The sequence below is a fragment of the Primulina eburnea genome, chromosome 14 (genome assembly GCF_022965805.1).
Source record: "Primulina eburnea isolate SZY01 chromosome 14, ASM2296580v1, whole genome shotgun sequence".
NCBI classification, from domain to species: domain Eukaryota; kingdom Viridiplantae; phylum Streptophyta; class Magnoliopsida; order Lamiales; family Gesneriaceae; genus Primulina; species Primulina eburnea.
The window spans coordinates 28,159,796-28,184,728 of record NC_133114.1 but is presented as its reverse complement, the minus strand read 5'-3'; the positions used below and the strand labels follow the sequence as shown (position 1 = coordinate 28,184,728).

Below are 24,933 nucleotides of genomic sequence, written 5' to 3'. Positions count from 1 at the left end.
TAAACTGAACCAAAACTATAAGTGATGATTAACCAAACCAATAACCTTTCTAGTAACCATACCCGAAGTATCTAACACAAGAACCGGCGGTTCATAAACCAGGGTCGGTGTAGTTTGACTTCACTACAATACAAAAACGAAAAAGTGATATGCAAGGGTGACAACATCTTTGATATTACAATGATAAGACTCATTCGTGCGTATTTTTATTCAAGTATTTCAGTTCCAGCCAAAATATTGGTGAATCTCAACTGAAAGTGAAAACGCTAAAGCTTACAGGACCAAGCAGAGATTCGTAATAAACCACAGCAACAATGAAATAATGTGTTTTCGGCTAGCAATTCTTGATATGTCATTCGAGTGCTGCAATAACACGAAGCCATAGTTAAGTAAGACGTTATTTGACTCCAAAAACAACTTCCACGGAACATAGAATTTATAATAGTCAAAGCCTTTCCCAGAATATTAGCATCATGCATTGTGTTAGTCCAAGGATTAGTCTAGAAACGAATTGTTGGCTTTCCAAAACAGAGCGAGGTTTTAGGTAAAATCATCAAGTGCTTAGAAAAAACTTGCGTTAAAAAGGTGTTTTCTGGGACGAAAGGAGAGGGGTTCGTGAAGGACCTAAATTTTGTTGATTAAAGATATGGAATTTGATTTTCTTATTTGGGTGGTGATACCACTCCACTTGCAAACCCCCTCTCCCTCCGTCACACCAAAGGGTGGAAGGGGAAAAGTGTTGGTCTCATAACACCAGAGCCTTGATATTTGAATAAATATTCATCTGAAACATGATTGATGAATTCTGTACATGAAATCAAGGGAATGCTACGAAACCAATTTCTTTTAATGAAAATCGAATGTTACAAAGCGTGATACCATTCCCTCAAAACATAAAAATTTAGACTAGTGACATGGTTAAATGTACATATATGGTCCGAAACTTGGCATAAAAAGTTTCAACTTACCAACAGTCAAGGTTGATAGACATCAGGAAGCTTGAGGCCCACACTTGCAGCAGATTTTCCTAATATTTTTTTCATCTCATCTGTCCTATCCACCGCAATATTGTATGACAATAATAAATCCTGTGCATAAACAGATTTCCAAATGGGTTAAAAACCAGAAACTCAAACTTAGTAATAATTTGTTCGAATTTCAAATAGTAATAAAGATGAATGTAGCCTCAAACATGGAGCATTATGTGTAGTCTCATTTGTCGACATAATAAGGTACTGGATCAAACATCATATCAGAAGTTTCATATCTTTCTCCCCAATTAGCCTACAAATGAACCACCAAAGAGATACTTTATGTGGTACCAAGTCAAATCCAAATATGAAGTTAACAACAGCGTCACAATTTATTGAACTTTCAACCCAATGCACGATCAATAGAAACAAAAAGTATATTGTAATAAAATTACTGTTCAGTTTTTTATGTAATGAATTATTTTCAAGGTTGTTATATAATAAAACTATAAAATAGTTACAAATATTTGAGAGGCGCAAAATTTCATGAAAGGCAATAGGAAAGACCAAGTGCTCACAAATGCTCAGAAATTGCTAGTCACAAACAAAACAACTGTTATTCAGTTACTGATATTACGCTAATCACACATTACATGCAACAAATATAATATACCTCCGTCATAAACTCATACTAAATGTTAATTGTTCTTCTATCATGTAACACGTCAATTATTCTTCTTATCATCAATTACCACAAAATATTTGGATATAAATTTACAAAGAACGAGAAGCAAACAGACAAGGGACTATCATTGGTGGAGTAGTTAAAAAAAATTACCTTGTGATGATGGACACTATTAAGATAGAAGGTGTAATCACTGGCAAGCTTCAACTTCCTTGAGTCCTTAAATTTAATATTCTTCCTAAATTCCTGCTTGATAAAATCAGTGAAATGGGCCTTGTGTTCTTCTTTTCCAACATATTTCCTAACTGCTTTTAGAAGGTGTCTATAAACCTTCACTGCCGTATTTGGTCCTTGAAATGATGAATTCATTTATGCTTTGAGCTATTTTTCTTCTCCACTTAAAGAATTACTTCTCCGAGACAAATGAGTGGGAGAGATATCTCTTGATAGAGCCTCAACCAGCAACTAAACTGCAATCCATTTTCATGGAGAAAAAATGTAAGTGGAAGGAAGAGCTGCCTTTCTTTTTCTTTTAATATTGCCTCCTATTTGTAGCTGTTGGTTTACAAAAGCCCGCAACAGTCCAGAGACGCTATACATTTATGTATTGAGCAAAGCTAGCCAGGTAGGAAATTTTAATCGCAAATTGAGGAGGTACATTTTCCTAAACCATACACCACTAAGAATTCCATTACTTTCCACAAGTTCAAATTTAAACTGGAACCCTACGTGTCATTTAGGAGGTCAACTCACAATTACACGATCAAGAAAACAACATTGCCAAAATCAACAAGATGAGATGGATAAAAAAGCAGTAAATTCACAACCCATTTAGATACTTTCCAAGTGTAGCAATGATAGAAAATATCAAACAAAGACCAAATCGGTGACTGAGAGTGAGAAAAAGATAGAACCTTTGCAGTGGGATCCTGCGCTTCGACAATAGTTCGCATTATCCGAATCTTGGTGTGCTCATCCTTTTCGGAGCTGCGACAATCCTGCTCTTCTTCTACTTCTTGTTCCTTAGCACCGGATGAAGTAATCTGAATGGACTACCTCGTTTCTTTGGATTCAAGTGATGAACAGGGTTGCCTGGACCTCAGCTGCAATCCATGGTGGTCGGAGCACTGATTCCCGGCGGCGCAGTGGTCAGATCAATGAGGAGGAAGAGAAGTGACGGGTTGGCTAGGGTTTGAGCTTGTTTCTCTTTCTTACAATAAATGGAATGCCAGGAATGGCAAGTACATACATATGTATACGTATTCATTAAAAAAAAAATTTAAAACAAAAATCCGCCAATAGATAAAGGATTAAAAAACCGTTGTTTTAGACCAAAAAGATCTTCTCAAAGACAATGATTAGAAAATAACCTCAAAAAATATATTCATAGACAACAATTTTAAAAAACTGTTGTCTTATACTCAAAGAAAACCCGCTCAAAGATAATTGTTTAAATAAACCGTTGTCGTATCCTTAAAATACCCGTTAATGCAAACCATTATCTTAGACCTACGACAACAATTTTTTAAAAACCAAACCGTTGTCTTTTGAGTGTTGTTAAATCTTTGTTTTTTTTGTAGTGATCACAAGATAATTGAAAAAAAAAATCAATTTTACGCTATGCGTAGGCTTTTCGTGACTTAATCTCACAAATATATTATTTGTAAGACGAGTTGACTCTATTTATATTTGAAATTAACACTTTTGACAGATTGAATCAAATAAGAGACCCAATTAACAAAATTTATTCATGATGCCGTAGACTGTAACTTGTATGTATTGCGAATGGTACGTAACAGCTCTTCCTACAATGCACGGTGAAAAACGACATTGGAATCGCCAGTTTTAGCCGTTGGACAAGATGAAATTTCACGGTTAGGTAAATATTGCGTTGAAAATTTGGTGGCTGAGCTATCATCTTCTGACACAGTAAACGGGAATAGAAATTGAACAGTATTTATATTTGGCAATTGGTATTTTAAAATGGTCACTAGACAATATTTAAAAAAAAAATTATTCAAAAACAATATAAGTTTGTTTGACTTTATTTTTTTAAAAGTCATGCGGAATAAGAATTTAGATTTTGAACTTCTCTTTTATGTTTCCCACAATTATTTGCTCAAAAAACATAAGATTTTGGTAAATTGAAACTTACTCATGTAGTTCCGATTATATTAAGTGTGAGGGCCTCATAGTAACTACCTAGAGAGGACACCAATTTTTTTTCATTTTTACTCTTATATGATATTTATATTATATTTTTGTTTTTTGTTTTTTTTTTATTTCAACACACACTTTTATTTTTATTTTTTTCATTTCAACCATTAAATATAAATTTATTCCCTCCATAATTTGTCAAAATTCATTTTAGTACATCGATAATAATAAAAAAGATTGTAAACACACGCAACGCGTGTGTTTATTAACTAGTACAGAGAAAATGTCTCCTCCAAACCCACTTTTTTCATCGTTCTCTGTGTGTGTGTGTGTGTTTAATTTTCATGTGTTTTCTTAGTGAAATTGATTGTTTCTTTTATTTGATTTTTTAAAAAAATTAGTGTTTCTTCATCTATCTATGCTCTATATATTCATGACCTAGGCAATTTCCCAGGTCAATAAAAAAGAACCCGTCTTGCAGGTTTTTACACATTTTATTCGCTTGTAAGTTTGTGAAGGTCAATTGGAAAGTCATTCTGAAAAATTTTCAAACAAGAACTCCCTATGGTAAAAACTATAATGATTAGAAACAAATAAAAAGGTGTTTGAGAGAAAAATGGAGAGAGGGAAAATTCTTCCCGTTGTTTCTATACTAAGAAAAATGCACATTTTTTATGTAGAAAAAGTGTATGTCCTGAATTTTCGTAATCTATACGAGTAGATCTCATATCAAATGATTTCAATAATTTATATCCATCAGACGAACAATCCGGCTCATAACTACAATGAAAAGTAATATTTTTGACATAATAACTAATATTTTGTCATGGGTCGAGTCGAATTGAAACCCTTCATAAAAATATTTAGTTGTGAGATGATTTCTTACGAATTTTTTGTGATGTATATTGTACTTGAGCTATAATTTTAACAAAATAATGACTTGATGTAATTTTTAAATCCTTAAATTACCTTTCTTGAGTCATAATAAAACAAAATAATATATTAAAGTAATTTTAAAAATATTCCTCTTTCGTTTTTTAGCATCTTATTTCTTTTTTTGGATGCATTAAATTTATGTAAAAAATCTAAAAAATGTATATATAAAAAAGGATAAATTAAATATAACTGGGTCAACCCTACTCATATTCACATAAACAAGTAATACTCTTAGCATAAAAAATAATACTTTTTCATAGATGACCTAAATAAGAGATCCGTCTCACAAATACACCTGTAAGACTGTCTAACAAGAATTTTTGCCAACTTATTTTCACATTTGTAAATATACTAATTAGTAGGGGCATAAAAGTCCACCGGATCCCCATATCAGCATTGACGCTCTCTGCTGGTTGCTACGCAATTTGACGTTTTTTTCCCAAACAAACAAGAAACCGATACAGAAGCGAGCAAAGTCAAAGGAGAATATTAACGTATCCCAGAGGAAATCACTATCTGGGAAAGGAAAACTCATTTCAGAAGAGGGATTTTGATTTCCTCCGTTCCCTCTTTTGTATATACATTTACATATACAAAGGAGAGATATATGTTACATCTCCCGTGACGATATCCATGTGATTCTGAATTATTTTTTCCATATTGCAGCAGTTCTTGGTATATTCAGAGGAGTAAATAGGTGGTGGAAGGCAAAATATTATATTTTGCGGGAGAAACATTGTGTATGCATTGACTACGGGACAAATATTATGGTTGATTATACCTGACATTTAAGGGGATGGGTTTTTCATGGGTTTTCTGGGACTGGTAATTTGAAGAAAACTATAGCGGGGTTTGACCTCTTCTTACCTCGGACATGGTATGCATTTGAGTTTATCTTTTTGAGTTTTATCCGTTGATTTTTTTAAATGGTTTGTTCAGTGTTGAAATTTAGATGTCACGTTTAAGCGTATAGTTTATTTTATTTCCTAATTAACAGTTCTCCCAGATCGAATTTTGTGGGATTCTTTGTTTGTGTTCAGTCCTTTGGTTTTTGTTCTTCTGAAGTATTACCGGCGTTCTCTTTTAATCCGTGAGAAGATTTTGAGCTTACAGTGCTGGACTCTATATCGGTTGCATTACGACAAGCAAGAATGGTGGATTGATCAAAATTTTGAATTTTGACGGCTTTGTAGATTTTAACGGTTCAATATTACAAGTGCTGAGTAGTAATATAGCTTGGTGGTTTTTGAAAAATTTGAAAGGTTCGGCATAAAATTTGGAAGGAGTTTATAGAGATATCTTTCGTGTTGGGTATAAAATTTGAAAGGAGTTTATAGAGATATCTTTCTCTAGCACAAGCGGCTATGATTAAATAAAGAAAAACTTTATGAAGGGAATCATGTGATTAGAAGTGCACGCACTATTCAATAACATCTGCGAACTTACATTATGTTTCCAGATGCTAGGCTTTTTTTAAATTGAAATCTATGTTGTGTGTTTACAATTATGAAGACTCGGCAAATTTGATCTGTTCGAGTCAATTTAATGTTGGATTTTTTTGTTATGTACAAATGTGCAGATATTGGGTTCAATTTTGAGATTTGAAGTGTGACTAGCGTATTGCAAAATGATAATAAAAACTTTCAAAGTTTATGTTGTGAGTAAAACATTTCAAGGGTTTGAAAAGTTTCTGTTTTATTATGGCAGATGTTTCCTTTTCCTTACATTTGGTATCCAAGTTTGTTATATTGCTGGAGGCTTGTTTAACTGCATCTAGATGTATGTTATTGGCTATGAAGTGTTTGGGTATCTATATCCAACCTCTCTGTTGCAGACTGCATTATTGCAGCCAGATGCATTTATAAGATAGACAATAACCTGTATGGCTGTACATTATATCGTTTAGACAGCTCTTTTATGGGTATTCACAAAATCACAACTCCTTTTGCCTTTCAGGCTGTTTCGGCCAGTATAGCGGTGGGATCTCATGTATGGGTGGGGGATCCCGAGTTAGCTTGGATTGACGGGGAAGTTGCAGAAGTTAATGGCCAAGAAATTAAAGTTACTTGTACATCAGGGAAGATAGTAAGTATCTCTTGCGCTACCTTCTCTTTGTTGAAAATGTTATTATTTCTGTTCCTGCTGACACTCGTATTTTGCTTTAATTTAAATATTTACTTTATGGCGACTGGTTTCTTATTTCGTGCTGATGAATATTTTATTCATCTTTATTTGTAGGCTGTAGCCAATGTAATGAACGTATATCCAAAAGATCAAGAGGCTCCTCCTTGTGGTGTGGATGATATGACAAAACTCGCTTATCTGCATGAGCCTGGTGTTCTACAGAATTTGAGAAGCCGATATGATATGAATGAAATATATGTGAGTAATTTTAGAGGATTATATTTTTCTGTCTGTTCCTGACCATAGGATTAAACTACTACTCTCCAGTGGTTTTGTTTTAGTATTATTTCTTATTCCTATGATACACTTCTGTTTTCTTTTACGGAGCACCACTTTAATTTGCAAAATATATTGTCGTCACATGTATTTTTCATGTCATTTTTGTGACACTAGCTCAGAAGCTTAGTAGCTGATACTGATGATGTGATATGATGTTCTTCTAGATACGTCTCAACTTTCTTTAACCAAAAAGTTGTTTTTACCTTTAATATGTCACAAATTCGTTCGTTTCAATTTTATGAAGCTGAATGGTAGGTGGTTTTTTCAGACCTTTACGGGCAACATATTGATTGCTGTGAACCCTTTCCAACGATTAACTCACCTGTACAGTAATCATATGATGGAGCAATACAAAGGAATGGCTCTTGGAGAGCTGAGTCCTCACCCTTTTGCCATTGCAGATGCTGCTTACAGGCAAAATTTTACATTCTTCTAGATGTATGTTTAAGTACCTGATCTTTTGGATTGTTCTTTTAAGCAAGTTTTCTTTTAAATCCAGGAAAATGATTAATGATGGCATAAATCAATCGATTTTGGTTAGTGGAGAAAGCGGAGCTGGTAAAACTGAAAGCACTAAGATGCTAATGAGTTATTTTGCACATATGGGAGGTAAAGCTGCAGCTGAGGGGCGGACTGTGGAACAGAAAGTACTTGAGGTCTGCCCCTCCAAAAAAAAAAAGTTTTCATTATATTACATCTGTCATGTTTTTCCTTTCCTCGTGAACCTCTCTCCATTTTTGCAGTCAAATCCTGTTCTGGAAGCCTTTGGTAATGCAAAGACTGTGAGAAACAACAATTCAAGGTCGGTCATATTTTGTTTCAAATGCCTTTTGAGTTGTGGTTAGGATTTATTTTTAAAACAGGTTTGCTACGTTTTAAATTTTAATTTCAGCCGCTTTGGAAAATTTGTGGAGATTCAGTTTAATGATAGCGGTAGGATTTCTGGTGCTGCAATTAGAACTTATTTGTTGGAAAGATCACGTGTTTGCCAAGTATCCGATCCTGAAAGGAACTATCACTGTTTTTATATGCTTTGTGCTGCACCAGCTGAGGTAATGTATAGTTTGTGTGGATTAATTGTTTTTCAATCTTATCAGGTACCAGCTCAACTTAATATTTAGCGTCATGAAGGCTATAGAAACTTGTCGAAACAAAGGGCATACAATTAGCACAACACGGCCTTTTCAAATAACGCAGACATCTTTCAAATTATGCAAAAATGCTTCTAAGTTCTAACCAGATTTTCGAAAGACCACTTTTGATTCATTAGTTTGATATGTTGACAGTAATTACAGAAGGCTCATTCTTCCTGCAGACAGTCAGGGAACCTCTTGTTGATAATTTCTTATTTTTTCCCAACGCTACACTTCCGAATACGGTGCATGGCTGAAACCATTCATCTGATTTGCGAGATGATGCGTGCTCTAAGTCTCACTGGGTCCATGCGCAAGGCGATGCGTGCACTTTATTTAAGTGGGAGATCTAAAGGATGACTTGCGAGAATATAAGCAAAGTTCATCACACGTGACCTAATATAATTTACAAAATATTAAAAATAAAATATTACTCAATAGTCTATAAATCGAAACAAATGACCTTTATATCGATTGCATTTAATCCATGGATTTATTATCCGGACATAAAAGGTGCATTTGAAGGGTGACTTGATTCTTTATAGTGCATCAAAACTTGGACTTTATGGATGAGGCACACACTTTATGGAAGGACTTCACCTTAGAGTGCGTCGATGAGCAACAATCGTGTGTTGAGCCTAGATGCACACTATATGAGCCTAGATGCACACTATATGAGCTTTTAATAACTATTAAAACAACGACCACCCCTTGGCTATTCTCTCCTGCTTTGTAATCTGATCTTTGGGATTTTAAACTTCCGTCTTTGTTATGGGAAACATTTTTCTCTAGTGAATTTAGAGTAGTGTTGTAGCAGTTGAGTTTCTTTTATCGTTTAGGCCCATCTTCTAAGCTGTACACTACAGTTGATATTCTTTTTCTACTCACCTTTACTGGCAAGAAAGTCTGCAAATATGGGATGATATATATACTTATATCCCATTGTGGGATTGAGGGAATGCCATGTCTGCTTCTTGAATCTGGAGTTCATTTCTTTTGTCTTGCATCTAAAACTTCAATAAAATTACTAGTTATCAATTGTAATTTTTAATATTTGTCGTTTCTATTAAATTTGGTAACTTTTGCTTGAATTACATTCTTTGACATCCAATTTCTCATGCTTTCTTACACTTTCTAATAGGATATTGAAAAGTTCAAATTGGGAAATCCTAGGATGTTTCATTATTTGAACCAATCAAATTGTTATGAATTGGATGGAATTGACGATTCAAAAGACTATGTCTCTGCTAGGAGGGCCATGGATGTTGTTGGCATTAGTTCTGATGAGCAGGTATAAATATTTTGATGCTGTCTGCCTTTGTATTGACCACTTCAAAATTTCCTAAGGTTTCTCATTGCAGGATGCAATTTTCCAAGTTGTGGCAGCGATTCTTCACTTAGGTAATATTGAGTTTGCCAAGGATAGCGAGAGTGATGCTTCCCTACCAAAGAACAATCAGTCTCGATTTCATTTGAAAACTGCAGCTGAACTTTTAATGTAAGAATTTTCTTAATGCGTGCATATCACTATACATTCCTGATAATTTATGGGGAACCGAAAAGCTGTTCATTTAACAGTTCTTGTACAGGTGTAATGAGAAGTCTCTTGAAGACTCTTTGTGCAAACGTGTCATTGTTACTCGTGATGAAGCTATAACAAAAAGCCTTGATCCAGATGCTGCGGCTGTTAGTAGGGATGCTTTAGCGAAGATTCTCTACTCGAGATTGTTTGATTGGTTGGTCAAGTAAATGTGTAACTTTGGATAAAATCTTGATTATCGAATATGCTTTACTCAGAGGTAGGCCTTTCTTTGTCAGGCTCGTGAACAAGATAAACAATTCCATTGGTCAGGATCCTGATTCAAAATTCTTAATTGGGGTGCTAGATATTTATGGATTTGAGAGTTTCAAGACAAACAGGTGCTTAACTGGTATGCTTGATTTTGATCGTTTACATCGTCTAGACCGCATAACACCCTGTTATTATCTGTTAGTGGCTTGTGGGCCTCATATACTTTATTTTCATTGCTATTTTTTAACGCTAATTTCTTATTATTAACACGCCTTTTCAGTTTTGAGCAATTTTGTATCAATTTGACAAATGAGAAACTACAGCAACATTTTAATCAGGTGTGCATATGATGTTATGTGGTCTATTTTTTTTCTCATTATTTGTTAAATTATTCTCTTCAATGATAAATTTAAACAGAAATGAGGTGTGAAGCTGAACATATTTTTTGTATAGCATGTTTTCAAGATGGAACAAGAAGAGTATACAAAAGAAGAAATTGATTGGAGTTACATAGAGTTTGTTGATAATCAAGATATTCTTGATCTCATTGAAAAGGTTTGAGCATTGGTTTCTTACCAAATTTATGATTGTCTTGCTTATCATCTGTCTCGAGTTTGACTTTCTTATTACATTATAAAGTTGGCTGCAACGTATATCGTTGTTTGATGCTCACTTATGATTGCCTCATCCTTATTCCTGCCTTACCCAGTTTGCCGGTGATCTATTCTACGAGCGTACTGGGAAACCATAGAAGACTTGCACATTTCTTAAGTTCCGGGGCTGTCACTTCAAAAAGAATAAATAATTTAGTTGTGCATCTCCCTTCGTCCCTCTCTCCCTCTGTGTGCGTGTGTGTCCGTATATGCATCTTACTATATGTGAACAGTGGTCTGTGGTTGATCAAAAATGTACTTATGAATAAATTTCTAATTCATTTTGTACTGTTTCAGAAACCTGGTGGCATTATTGCTCTTATTGATGAGGCTTGGTATGTATACGGTATTTTATCTTATTAATGGAATAAGAAGCCATGAATATAGCATTGATGCATAAAATTCTCACAGTTCCTCATTTCTTTAGCATGTTTCCGAAATCCACGCATGAGACTTTTGCCGAAAAGTTGTATCAGTCATTTAAAGATCATAAGCGCTTTATCAAGCCTAAGTTGTCGAGAACTGACTTCACCATTTGTCATTATGCCGGTGATGTATGTACCCATCAGTGAGTTCAGAGTATTTTGCCAAAAACCAGTTGCTACTTAGATACATGGTTCATGGTGTATACACTGATTTCAGGTCACTTATCAGACAGAATTATTTTTGGATAAGAACAAAGATTATGTCATTGCCGAGCATCAGTCGCTTCTTCGTGCTTCAAATTGTTCATTTGTTTCTGGTCTATTCCCACCGTTACCCGAGGATTCTTCAAAATCATCAAAGTTCTCATCGATTGGTTCTCGATTTAAGGTTCATTTATCTATGTTTTAAGCGTGGAATAGTAATTATTTTTACTTGTGTCCATTTTCAACACTATCATATGTATTATACAGCAACAACTGCAAGCTTTGCTGGAGACGCTTAGCTCAACAGAGCCACATTACATTCGCTGTGTGAAGCCTAATAATCTTCTGAAGCCTTCTATATTTGAAAATTCTAATGTACTACAGCAACTTCGTTGTGGGGTGAGTTTTAGTATTTCTCATACTGGTGCTTTTCAGCATAACAATTAGCCAATGACAGTCAGCACAGGCATCTTTGTCACCGGCAATCATCATATTTCCTCTGCTCGATTTCTCTGTTCAAGCATTCTAAAATCAGTAAACTGTTTTCAGGGAGTGATGGAGGCAATCAGGATTAGTTGTGCTGGATATCCCACTCGAAAAGCTTTTGATGAATTTTTAGATCGCTTTAAAATCCTTGAGCTTTCTGTATCAAATGAAAGGTATTTTTAGCAAACCATTGCTACTGTTTTTTTTATTAATAAGTGTCTCTGAGAGATGGATCTATTTCACTGTCATCTCCCGAGCTCACTCTATTTTCCTCCTTTTGGGATTGGGTTTCTGAGATTTTATTGTCAGGATGGTCTGATTTAAGTTATTGATTGATTTTAATTCAACCTGTCATCCATGGTTTTACTTAAATCAGCATAGGCTGCATCTTTGAGTTATCCCTCACTTTTGTTAAGGCGCAATTCTTTCTATCCCACACTTTGGATTTCTCAAGTCTCCTAGGCTATGTTATGTTTCCTTTTGAGAACCATGTCTTTGCTTTCCAGAAATAAAAGAAACTAAGTTTCTCGCCATTTTGAATTGGTTTCTCAGATTACATTGTCATTACATTTTTCATCTTTTCTGTCGTCATTATTTCTAATTTAACTTTTGATATCTCCCAAAAAAACTATTCAACTTTTATGTTATTTCCTAATCCAGTAAACTATACCTTTCAATTCTAAAATACCTCAAACTTTTAGAAAAATAAATAACCCAACTTATCTCTATGTGGCGTGACATTTATCTTAAAAAAATATTTTATTAAAAAATCAAACTGAATATTCATTTCGTTACAAAGTAAAAGTTTCAGAAAGCGTAGTCTTGAAAGCTCCAGAAATGAGACCAAACATGAGCAAATTTTCGTAAATGATGCTTTCCAGTAAGGTTCTTGGATTAAATGATGTTGACTTTCATCCTGAATTTTTGAAAGCTCCTTTTGCTTTTGATAGTTATGATGAGGTCACAGCGTGTAGAATACTTCTGGAGAAGGTTGGCCTTCAAGGTTATCAGGTAATATATGTATTGCTGCATTAGGCATATGAGATTGCATGTAAATTACTCAGGCTTTTGCATTGACTTTATGGGCATATAGAGTGGTCATTGCATATGCTCAGCGGAAATAACATTTTCCTTAACAAACTCATGTAGGTAGCCACTTGTCAAAGTCTGGTTGCATGGTGACGGTTTGGTCCACTATATGGTTTATGCTTGCAGAATATTAAATTAACTCGAGTTCTGACTCTCTGCTACTGCCCCATAGGACTTGAAACACCAATTTTGTTTAGAAGTGTATTATGTTTCCATAACATATCTCAAAGGCGAGCGAAACTTTGCTGACTACATCTCATTTCACAGATTGGAAAAACAAAAGTGTTTCTCCGAGCTGGTCAGATGGCAGAAATAGATTCTCTCCGGAGTAAGGTCCTTGGAAGATCAGCGTGCATTATACAGAGAAAAGTCCGTTCATATTTGGCCCGTAAGAACTTCATCTCATTGTGCAATGCAGCGGTACAAATTCAGGCTTTGTGTAGAGGTATTTGTTGGTGTCTGATGGTTTTTTTTGTTTTTACTAAGTCAATAGCTTAAATTTATTCCAAAGTAATACTAGTTCCTCAGGTCTGCATTATTTTCTTTGATCTATCAGGACAAGTTGCACGCACATTTTATGAGCTTAGGAGGAGAGAAACTGCATCTTTGATGATCCAGAAAGCCATACGCATGTTTATGGCAAGAAAATCTTATCAACTGTTGTTCTCCTCCGCTGTTCTTATTCAAGTGGGAATGCGAACGATGGTTGCTCGTGATGAGCTTCGACTTAGAAAGAACACTAGTGCTGCTATAACCATCCAGGTGACATTCTTGCAGAAACAAGTTGCAATTGATACATGGATCCTTTCCTCGGTTATAAGGATCTGCATAACCACAATTTCTTATTTTACTGATTTACTCTAGCTTTTCTTCAGGGATAGTGGATCGGGTCCCGAGAACCGACCCATTTAAAATTGGAAGACCATACACAACACAATCCATTCAAATTCAAGCCCATACCCACCCCAACCCTTGTACAAAGTTAACTGGTTAAACCAGTCAAACCCGTCAAACAATTTCAATTTTTTTAACATCTCTAATTTACCAAAAATTAAACATAGTAGTTCAAGCATGGGGAGAAGATAAATTTTAGAAATTAGAGAAGTGCGAATTTTTTCTAGCATTAATTCCATTGAACTTAAAATAAATAATAAGGGTAGGTCTACCTGGACCCATTGACCCATTCCCATCCCTACTTTTCTTATACTCTGATCTATTGATTTAGATATAATGATTGAGAATTTTTAGCTAGAAAATAAAAATTAGAGTTGAGAGTTTTTGCAACTGTCTCTGACTTAATGGAAGTTCATGAAAAAACAGGGAATTTGGGAGAAGTATGTTTGATTTATTCTTCATTTACAAAACTATGGAAAATACACCGCTTTTATTAATTTTCGGAATATTGAAAGTATAGGTACCGTAAACTAAAATGATATAGTTTCCAACAATTAACTTCTGTTTATTTATAGTCTAAATTTTTTTGCCTACCAGAAATAATTGTTCATTATATGGTCTTAAACCGTCCTTTGCTAACTAGTAGTCCCACTGTGATGTCATTTGTTCCAGAGTCACTGGCGAGGATGCTTGGGTCGCCGTCGATACATAAGTTTGAAGATTGCATCAATTGCTACTCAATGTGCCTGGAGAGCAAGAATTGCTCGTAGAGAACTGCGCAAGCTTAAATTGGTGATACTTTTCTCTGATGATACTGCCTTACAAAATTTGTTGGATGTCATACTCAAGTTTGCTGCTTATCTTATGCAAATTGCTGTACGTTCACAACAATTGTTAATAATGTGCACTTGTTAGTTAGTTTTGATTAATGTTGAAAGTTTACAAATGATGAACTTATGTTGACTTTGGCATGAAATTGTTAATAAAAAGAGAAGCTAAATACAGAAATATCTTATTCAGACTTAGTTTCCATTAATAGTTTTAATTTGATTTACTCCATTTGAATTTCAATTTGAGCCAAAGGGTAGAAAATTTTGAGGGTAGCGCAATTGATGTATTCAAAAGAAATTCACCGAACAGTTCGTGGGATAGGATGATGGATATTGTATAATAAATGGATAATAAATCAATATATACGAATAACAAATTGATGTATAATTCTAAATTCTAATCATTGTAAAACTTGAGCCAAACGTGTATTCAATGTAGAAGATTTATTGACTTTAATGACTTTAAAAGTCTAGATGTATTTAATTTAGACTTTTAAATACTCTATAGAAGTATAGTGGTATTCAAAATAGACTTTAATTTTTCTCTTTTTTTCTTAACAAATATGTTTTTCTTGGTCTGTTTCAGGCTGCAAAAGAAACAGGTGCAATTCTAGAAGCCAAAAGCAAACTAGAAAAGCAAGTTGAAGAATTAACTTGGAGATTGCAGTTGGAGAGACGAATGAGGGTAATGGTTTTGTTTTATATTACATTTGAAGTTTCATATATTCTTGAAGTGGAATTTTGGTTTTGCTGGTGCATCTTTTTCTTTACGAGATATGACCATGAGAGAGCAAAACAATCTTTTATCTCATGACCGAGATTTTGAATCTGTTCTCTTTAGGCTGACATTGAGGAAGCCAAAAATCAGGAAACTGTAAAATTCCAATCTGCTTTAGAGGAAATGAAGTCGCAGTTTCTAGAAACTAAAGAATTTTATATCAAGGAACTGGAAGTGGCAAAGATGGTGGTTGGGCCTATTCCTGTTCTACAAGAGGTCCCTGTGTTTGATCATGCACTGGTTAATAAGTTAACTGCTGAAAATGAGAAGCTGAAGGTGAATTCATGAGATCAGGTTTATTATTCCTCAGCGGTATTGTTTTTGCAACTTCTTATGGATAATTGAATACTGTAAATTGTTTATGCAGTCTTTAGTTATTTCACTGGAAAACAAGATAGATGAAACGGAGAAAAAGTTTGAGGAAACTAGCAAGATCAGCGAGGAACGACTAAAGCAAAATTTGGAGGCAGAGTCAAAGATTATCCAGTTAAAGACTGCAATGCAAAGGTTGTTACTTTGGTAGCTTCTCATTTCCTTTTTTGGCATTTATTGCCATTTTTAAAATTAGTTTCTGAATGCCCCTGACCCCAGATTCATTTCCTTCACTTTTATAGACCCAGACTGATGATAGCCATTGCTTAAAAATTATATAGGCTAGAAGAGAAACTTTCAGATATAGAAATTGAAGACCATATTCTCCGAGAGCACGCTTTGACAAATACTCCGCCTGGGAAAATTTCTGGACATCTGGTTCAAACAGTTCAGGTTAGTAGCCATTGAACATCTCTCTCGTGCTTTTGAATTTACTATAAGTTGGTTCTCACCTTTATGCCTTCATTTTGCAGCCTGTGGAGAACGGTATACATGTAAGTGAACTCTACAAATAGCACCTCTTGTTTGTACTTTTTGTTGGATAGGACATAATGTTACATAAACTATTATGGCTAGAATTTGATACAGGAACCTCAAAGTCCAACACCCACAAAGAAATTTGGGAGTGAATCTGACAATAAGACAAGGAGATCCAACAATGAAATTCAACGTGTATGTTCATGTGTTAGCTGTCTTATTTTTGTTCCTGTTTTCTCTTTTAACCTGCTTTTAGTGCATGCTCAACTTGAAACGAGTGAGAATGCAAAGAAGCATAACCTCCTGGTTTGAAAAAATTTGGGGGATATATGTGATGTTCTAGGTAAAGCATTTTCATTGGTGCTTCGAAAAGAAAAGTTTTGTAGAGCTTAGACTTAATTCGCTATGCACTTTTAAGTTCTAAAACTCGGAATATGAATTTAGGTATGTCTATTTTGATGTTAAACCTGCTTGAACTTGTATTAAGACTATTAAGCCAGTGTGGGTTTCATGTCTATATTAAAAAATTTCCATCTAGCAGGTTTAAGTTCAATGAATATATATTTATGTAAATATATACAATGAACATCTTCAAATCTAAAAAAAATTCAATATTTTTTGCCGAAACGTGTCTGCGGCGTGTCATCGTCGTGCCCGACTGGTCAACACTAAAAAAGTCAACGACACGGATTTTGCCCTATCCGACGCGTGTCGTATCCGTGTCCGATATTTCAGATTTTTTTAAGGTGTCCGTGCTACATGGGTTTCCCAGGATATAGTTCTTGCATTCGAGTGACACCAGTTTATTTTGTGAGCATTTGTTTTAAAATGTTTTATGTCAGTAGTCTTAGGTAATGATTGGAATATCTGGTTCACTTGAGGACATTTGGACAAGTTGATTAATAATTTGTGAAAAGTTTTCCCAGGAAAATGTAGATGCTCTCTTCAGGTGCACCACAGAAAATCTCGGGTTCAGTGAAGGAAAACCAGTTGCTGCTTTTACAATTTACAAATGTCTTATCCACTGGAAATCCTTTGAAGCTGAAAGAACTAGTGTATTTGATCGACTCATTCAGTATGTTGGTTCAGCAATTGAGGTATGCTATCCGGACATATTATCGATTCCTTATGCTGTTTATAACTGCAATCTCCACCATTGACGGCTAGTTTGTTATTCAATTTTTGACTGCTCTCTAAGCATTCTGTATTCCATGATTTTATTTCAGATTTGAAAATGTGATGAAGAAAGGCATATAGGGCGTTTAGTTGGGCTTTCAACTAAAAATATTTGAGAATAATTATGCAAATTATTTTGAAATGGTGTTTGGATATTATTTTTGAAGTTGATGTGATATATTGGAAGAAATGGAATGTAATGGTTTTATGAGAAAAGTGAAACAGTACCAGAATTGGTAGAAAAATTAGAGAGAAACGGTAAAATGTATTGTGAATAGCTGAGTTTCTTCAAAGGGCTGAGGTTGGAATGTTTTTGTCCAGACATCAGCTGGGTTTTGAATCAAACACTGAGTCTGAGTGGTATTAAACAATCTTGTACCACCGTGATTCATCCCATTAATTTATTTTTTCTCTTTTTACTTGATAAAATAGTAAATATATGATTACTAAAGTACGTGTTTAACCTTTCTTTTGGATTGATAGATGCTATGAAAATATAATCATAAACAGAAGAGGGGCTGGTGTTTCTAAAGATGCTGATTTGTATTTATGTTGTCATGCATTCTCCATCTATATCTTATGAACCAGAAAGCAACATCAACAAAATGGATGCTAAAATGTCTCAACAGTGTCCTGCTGTCAACAATTTATTCAAGTGCCTTGTTATTCTGGATTGAAGTAGGTCAACATCATGTTGTTTTACTTCTAACCTAGTGAATATTGGTTGTTTTATATCTTGTTTCAGGACCAGGCAAACAACGATCATATGGCTTACTGGCTTTCCAACACGTCTACACTACTTTTTTTACTTCAGCAAACACTAAAAGCTACAAGTTCGACTCCAAGAAAATCACCCCAGCCTACATCATTTTTTGGTAGGATGGCCCAGGTATAAAGATCTTAAGCATTATAATTGAATATCCCTTTCCAGAAATTGTTGAAGAAAGATATCTGTTTAAAGATTTTCTTACCAAGATATGGTTAAGCACCAAAAGGCTAGCAGAGATGATTTGGTAACATTTCAGGGTTTTCGGTCGTCTCCTTCTTCTGCCAACCTTTCGATAGGTGGACTTGATGGGGTGTCCCAAGTTGAGGCCAAGTATCCAGCTTTGCTTTTCAAGCAGCAGTTGACTGCTTATGTTGAAAAGATCTATGGAATCATTCGAGATAATATGAAGAAAGAATTGTCTTCTCTCGTTTCTTTGTGCATCCAGGTAAGCATCTTCATCTTTGGGATTCTTGTGAATTGTTTACCTTTGGGGATTACTTTCTGCAGATTATATCTCCTTTGTATTTACCTTTTATGTTTCGTACGCCGTTGCTTGTGGAACATGGGTGAGATGTTTTATTTTAGCTAACTTTGTCTCACACATATGAATCTCTAACTTCCCCTCTTACATTTTCCGAAGTTTTGGATGATAAACTTTGTTTTAAAACGCTGATTGAATAAGAGACTGTTAATGTTAAGGCGTCAAATTGGACAATAACTTGCTGCGTTGGAGCTTTTACTTGTATATTTATTTTGTATTATTAAAACTCCTTCCATGTTTAGATAAATATATCTTATTATCCGCAAGTAAATGAAAACATGTTCACCTTTACGACAAACTTGCTTCTGGTCTTTGCGAAAATAGAAATCAATTTGAAAATGCAGTTTGATTCAGAAAGTGAAGTCATTTTTGGAAATCTATCAAGAATTTTCGTCTAGGATCATTTGCTCATTTACTTATTTTTTTCATGACCTCGGTCTGCTTGATAAGAATATTTATTTTGTAAAATTTCCCTTTGCATGTGCTGATGATCGGTTTTCCAAATTTCAACGTAACACATTCAGGCATCCAGAACATCAAAAGGAAATTCTTTTCGATCTTCTAATCGGTCATTCCACAGCAGTTCTCGAATAAGTCATTGGCAAAGCGTCATTGAGAGCCTAAATAGTCTTCTGAGTACACTGAAAGAGAACTTTGTAAGTAGACATGACTATAAATTGCTGTGAGATGTCCGCTGTTTATCTTATGGAACTTGTTGTTTCAGGTTCCCCCAGTACTAGCCCAGAAAATCTTCTCCCAAATTTTTTCTTATATCAATGTGCAGCTTTTTAATAGGTAGTTCTTATTCCTTTCCTCCTAGGGTTCTGTTGTATATGCCACTGGGTTTACTCTTGTAGTTTTCTTCACTTGTTTCTGCAGCCTTCTCCTCCGCAGGGAGTGCTGCTCATTTAGCAATGGGGAATATGTAAAAGCAGGCTTAGCTGAGCTAGAACTTTGGTGCGGACATGCACAAGAAGAGGTAAGACTTTGACTGTTTGACTGCCATAGTTAAGCCTTACTTTCATTGCTGATTAGTTCGAGTCGCGTGCTATAATCTCCTTATGTGACGTGCCTGATAGATTGGGGCCATTTATGCTTTTGGATCAAATGGAGTCTACACGGGATTCCCGTGGATTAACATGTACCACATGAGACCATGTGATCCAACGTTGAATATTTCATATGGTTTATATCACTGTGTAGCTTAAAATACCAGTATAAAAGTTTCATTGCTAGACTTTCTTTCTATAAATCACTTGAATAGTTATGAATTCATCTTTAGATTGCATAATTAGGCATCATGTTACAGTATGCAGGCTCATCATGGGATGAATTAAAACATGTACGACAGGCTGTGGGGTTTCTGGTACGATCTCTTGTCCTTTGGCCTCTGACTTTATCTCCTCATCAAATGACTGTCCTCACATACCGAAACAACGGTTGGACTAAACATCTAAATTCATGCTCAGGTCATACACCAAAAATCTAGAATAACTTGTGACGATCTCACAACTGATCTCTGCCCTGTAAGTCTGTCTCGAAGTTTGAGTTCCTTTCTCTTTCATTGTCTTTATTTTGGATCTGTTATCAGTCTGTTATTTTTGTTTTCTTTTTTCCGTTTCCTCCGTCACACTTCCCTTCTATATTTTTCTAAATGTGAAATCTACACTCGTGTGAGAAGTTTATTCGGTATTATCTTTTTGCAGATACTAAGCATCCAACAGCTTTATAGAATCTGTACGCTTTATCAGGATGAAAACTATAACACACGTAGTGTATCGCCGGATGTAAGTTTCATTCACCCTTATTCTTCTCGTACTTTGTTTTTTTTTTTTCATTTAATCTAATCGTGGTTGACCATGATTTAAACTTTGATTGCTCTGATTATTTCAACAAGTGTTTTCCCACTTTTCGTTAATCCGCACCAGGTAATATCCAGTATGAAGATACAAATGACAGAGGAGTCTAATGAAGCTGATAGCAACCCCTTCTTGTTGGATGACAATTCAAGGTAATTAGAAAAAGTTCTGTTAAAAACGGAAAACATAAAATGCCTTAATTAATCAACTCTTTGTTTTTTTGCAGCATCATCCCCTTCTCAGTTGATGATATTAGCAAGTGTCTCCAAGATTCAAATTTCAGAGGCGTAAAGGCTGCTGCGGAACTTGTTGGAAATCCAGCCTTCGAATTTTTGCAATAAAAAAGGCTATGGCGTCTGAGCCTTCAAATGCTCATACATACTTAGACTTAGCAAATGCTCATCTCCAGTTAAATATGATGTATGTCCTCCATTTTTTGACGGAGTTATTCTCCTCGTTTAGTATCTCATAGCCTCCCCAAATGTATTTTACATAGAATAGTAAGTTCCTAGGTTTACTCATGTAGATGATGGATGGGGTGGTTGCTTTTATGCAAATAGTGAAGTGTTCTTCCCTATCATTAGAATCAAGTTGCCTCAGTGTTTTTATCCACAACTACTGGAAGAGAGATTCTTCGGGAGCAGCGACTTGTATCAAGTAAAAACATGTTTTTTATACAAGGGCTGGAAATTTGGCTGTGTGAATTTCTCACTTTACATACTATTTTTTGTCTACCTATCACCACCCCCCCCCCCCCCCCCCCCCCCAAGCATGGGTTCTAAAAGCTTTGCATATGTTGTGTTTTTTTCTTACTTTTCGTGGTTGAAATAAAAGTTTTGTCCTTTTGCATGCCAGAGAAGTAATGCAGTAATCCATCACACAAAACCCATGATTTGCAACCGAATTAGTGGTGTATCTCGTCGCTTCTCGGAGGTAGGCGTAACCATGAGGAAATAATATTTTTATGAGTGCAAAACACATTAATTGAATATGATTTTTTTGATATTGATTCTTGACACATGTGACGAGAATAAAGCTCATATTATTCACGATAAAATTCATCTAATCGAAAAAAGAAAAAAAAAAGTCAACGACCCCTAATATTTCAAATGTGAGAAAAACAGTTTTTCGTTTATCTTTATTTTTGTTTATATTGTAATACAAAATTTATTCTTGTCACATAAACCACGTAGAAGAGTATTGATGTCAAATAAATAACATATAGTGGATTTAGAGGTTTCGAGCAAAAAAGACCAAAGCAAAAAAAAATACAAGTTACTGGACGAGATAAATTACGTCACTAAAATCCTGTATATACAAGTTATATATATATATATATATATATATATATATATATATATATATATTCTAGTTTACCAAGATCCTACTACATTTTATTCTAGTTTTATTTTAAATTGTTTCAATATATATATATATATATATATATATATATATATATATATATATATATTGAAACAATTTAAAATAAAACTAGAATAAAATGTAGTAGGATCTTGGTAAATGAAAGCAAGGGTCTATAAGTAGAATCAGGTGGTGCATTCCCTACAACATTACAAGCCAAATTTTAGGTCTTCATTCGTTCAAAATGTACCTACCAAACTAATTATTAGTGATCATACATGTTATACCTAATTGTGTATGATTTTTAGTCATATGTGTTTGCATCTTTCTGTAATTTTGATCGTCTATATTGTCAAATTTCAATATTAATCATGTTATATATATTTGTATTTTGTTGGGCGATTTTAATCTTTTTCTCAACATGATATTGATTTGACATCTATATGTATAGTGTCACATCAGTACTCTCAATCAAAAAAGATTGAAATTGCAAAAAATCGCAAGATACGTAACTGTGACTGAACTTAAATAACACAAATGGACCAAAATGACAATGATGCATGTAAATGGAGATTTTTTTTGTAATTAAATAATTTACTGTCCTAGCTAGATCTCTGATTCTGGTTAATGTGGTATTAATAATCGTAATACTTGATTAATTAGTTGAGTAAATAATCAAATATTTGGAATTTTTTTTAATAGTAGATTGGATTGCGTGGCGATACTTGTCCAAAGATATGAGTATGCTATTAAATATTTAAAACTTTATATAAAAAAATTCGAAAATTTTTATCTGTAAAATACGACAATATTGCTCCATGTTTATATGAATGGCTCCATCTGTCACTTGAAAATAATATATATATATATATTTTGATATTGCTTGCATGAAAAGAAGAGATTCAACGTAACAAGCTAAACTCATGTACATGTACCAGGCTTAATTAAATCATTTCATTTTTTTTTTTCTCATTTTAATTAAGGCACTATATGAATTTAATTGACGTATAAATCTAATATGTTTAAAAAAAGTTGAAAAAAATTAAAATGAAACTTGAGTGTATTTTTTTTTTTTTGCATTTTTGCATTTGTATAAGAAAATTATTCGATCTTATAATCTTTTGCTATTTTAAACGATTTCGTCTTAATTTTATGATAAAAATTTTTTTGCTACAAATTTAAAATCTTGAATGTTATCCAAAATGGTTTGGTAAGAAATTAAGCATCCAAAAGCTTCCACATCACTCTCGCTAATAAACTAGCGAATCTTGAAGGTTTACTATATATAATTTTATACAAAATTATACACGTACGTACGAACAATGGTTGGCACTTGGCTGTCAAAGAATTGGGGACCAAAAATAACATTTTTAGATCTCACCGGCATGTATACATAGTATCGAAAAATGTTGACTTCATCACTCCGGCTAAAATAACTAAAAAGGCACAAGTTATAGACAAAAATCGTGAATTAACTGATACCATAACCGAAAAAAAATGCAAAAATGACATGAACAAAAATATTATCGTTGCTTAAAATATTCATGTTTTGTATATGTAAATAAAATTTTCAGCCCATGCAAATTTCGATCATAACAATTAATGTAGGGGCCGAGACGGATTATATGTCACGGTAATGCATGCTTTTTATTACAAGGTGGTCTCAATTTCAATCATATGTAAGTTGTGTGTGTCTATATATATATATATATATGTGTGTGTGTGTGTGTGTGTGTGTGTGTGTGTGTAATTGAAAATTGATTGCGTGAGCAAGCATGGTTCAAAATAGTGATTAATTGTATGAATTTGCAGCCCTAGCTATATATTACCTATTTCACGTGGACGCCTCACTTGGCACCATTGTCTCGTGCCCACTTATGGATTGTGATGTATATTTTGATTTTATTACATATTTATTTTTGTGAGACGATGTCATAAAAATTTGTATGTTTATTATAACTGATTTTCATTATTAGGACTAATTAAGCTTAAATTAGAGTTTATTTGATGTTGGGGGATAAGAATTTATCTTCAAATTTGTGAGGGATCTCTAGCTACAATGGCGGAGCTACATGTATAAATATTCGGGCTTTCTCAATTTTTTTTTCAAAAAATTTATATGTAAATTTTGTATAATTTTGGAATAATATGATATTAGTCCGGGTAGATCAATTTAAAATAGTAAAATATTCTAGAGTTTAAAATTCTAGCTCGGACATAGTCATATTTCTGACTCCGTCACTGCCTAGCTAGTATATGTAATATGATCTCCATTTTGTATTTGTTATTGGTGACATTTCGGAGGGAGTTTTACATATTAATTAGTTTTACAATATGATATTGGTCATGCAGTCAACTCTTGGTGTTTCCATCATTTTCTTTTTGTGTGTGTGTGTTTGTTACTTACATTTGTATCTAAAAGTGTGAACATAATTAAGTCAATCAAATCGCTCAAATTTATGTGTGATGTTTTTTTTTTAAAAAATAAGAATATATATAATGATAGATTATATTCAAGGGGTGGTATTACAGTATTATATTATTATAATAATCTAGATCTAAAGATGTTATATCGTACCGTACCGTACTATATTATACCGTACCTAGATATCATAATAATATATATAATTTTCGGTATATACCATACTGTACTGTGTCGAAAATTACGGAATTAAAAATATTTATACTGACATCATATATGTATAATTAGCATACCGATTATACTGAAATGTTGCGGTGTATTGCGATTTCGGTACGGTATCGACATATATCATGTTATACTGAAAAATACCTTAGTTTTTTTAAAAATTTAACTTTATTATTTAAAAATAATATATATTTTAATTTATATATATTATTGCGGTATCAATATCATACCGTT

The 24,933-nt window shown here is 34.0% G+C and overlaps 2 protein-coding genes across 9 annotated transcripts; one reads left to right on the top strand and one right to left on the bottom strand.

Moving 5' to 3' along the window:
* LOC140813089 (uncharacterized) lies at nt 1-2,878 on the bottom strand. The gene is made up of 4 exons (XM_073171520.1): nt 2,571-2,878; nt 1,810-2,126; nt 969-1,088; nt 1-363 (listed from the first exon to the last, which is right to left on the bottom strand). The coding sequence occupies exons 2-3, from the start codon at nt 2,023-2,025 to the stop codon at nt 975-977; spliced, it is 330 nt and encodes a 109-aa protein (XP_073027621.1). The 5' UTR covers nt 2,026-2,126; nt 2,571-2,878; the 3' UTR covers nt 1-363; nt 969-974.
* A 2,273-nt stretch (nt 2,879-5,151) lies between these two features.
* Nucleotides 5,152-21,394, top strand: LOC140811053 (myosin-6-like). 8 transcript variants are annotated; one of them, XM_073168922.1, is made up of 39 exons: nt 5,152-5,626; nt 6,706-6,834; nt 6,988-7,131; nt 7,481-7,626; nt 7,712-7,868; nt 7,956-8,014; nt 8,105-8,264; nt 9,487-9,636; nt 9,707-9,843; nt 9,935-10,081; nt 10,164-10,265; nt 10,418-10,475; nt 10,591-10,692; nt 11,088-11,125; nt 11,218-11,344; nt 11,433-11,603; nt 11,687-11,818; nt 11,969-12,078; nt 12,856-12,916; nt 13,262-13,439; nt 13,551-13,756; nt 14,561-14,680; nt 15,305-15,403; nt 15,560-15,772; nt 15,864-16,003; nt 16,150-16,261; nt 16,342-16,362; nt 16,457-16,540; nt 17,272-17,442; nt 18,267-18,410; nt 18,547-18,735; nt 19,356-19,487; nt 19,556-19,626; nt 19,711-19,810; nt 20,141-20,197; nt 20,301-20,357; nt 20,538-20,618; nt 20,760-20,842; nt 20,917-21,394. In XM_073168922.1, exons 1-39 carry the CDS (start codon nt 5,624-5,626, stop codon nt 21,029-21,031), a joined length of 4,506 nt encoding a protein of 1,501 aa, XP_073025023.1. In that variant the 5' UTR covers nt 5,152-5,623; the 3' UTR covers nt 21,032-21,394. The 8 variants fall into 8 exon arrangements, 5 of the variants coding, with proteins under 5 accessions (XP_073025023.1, XP_073025022.1, XP_073025021.1 ...); XM_073168921.1 differs by having other exon boundaries at nt 17,263-17,442; XM_073168920.1 differs by having other exon boundaries at nt 16,445-16,540.
* The last annotated feature ends 3,539 nt before the right edge of the window (nt 21,395-24,933 follow it).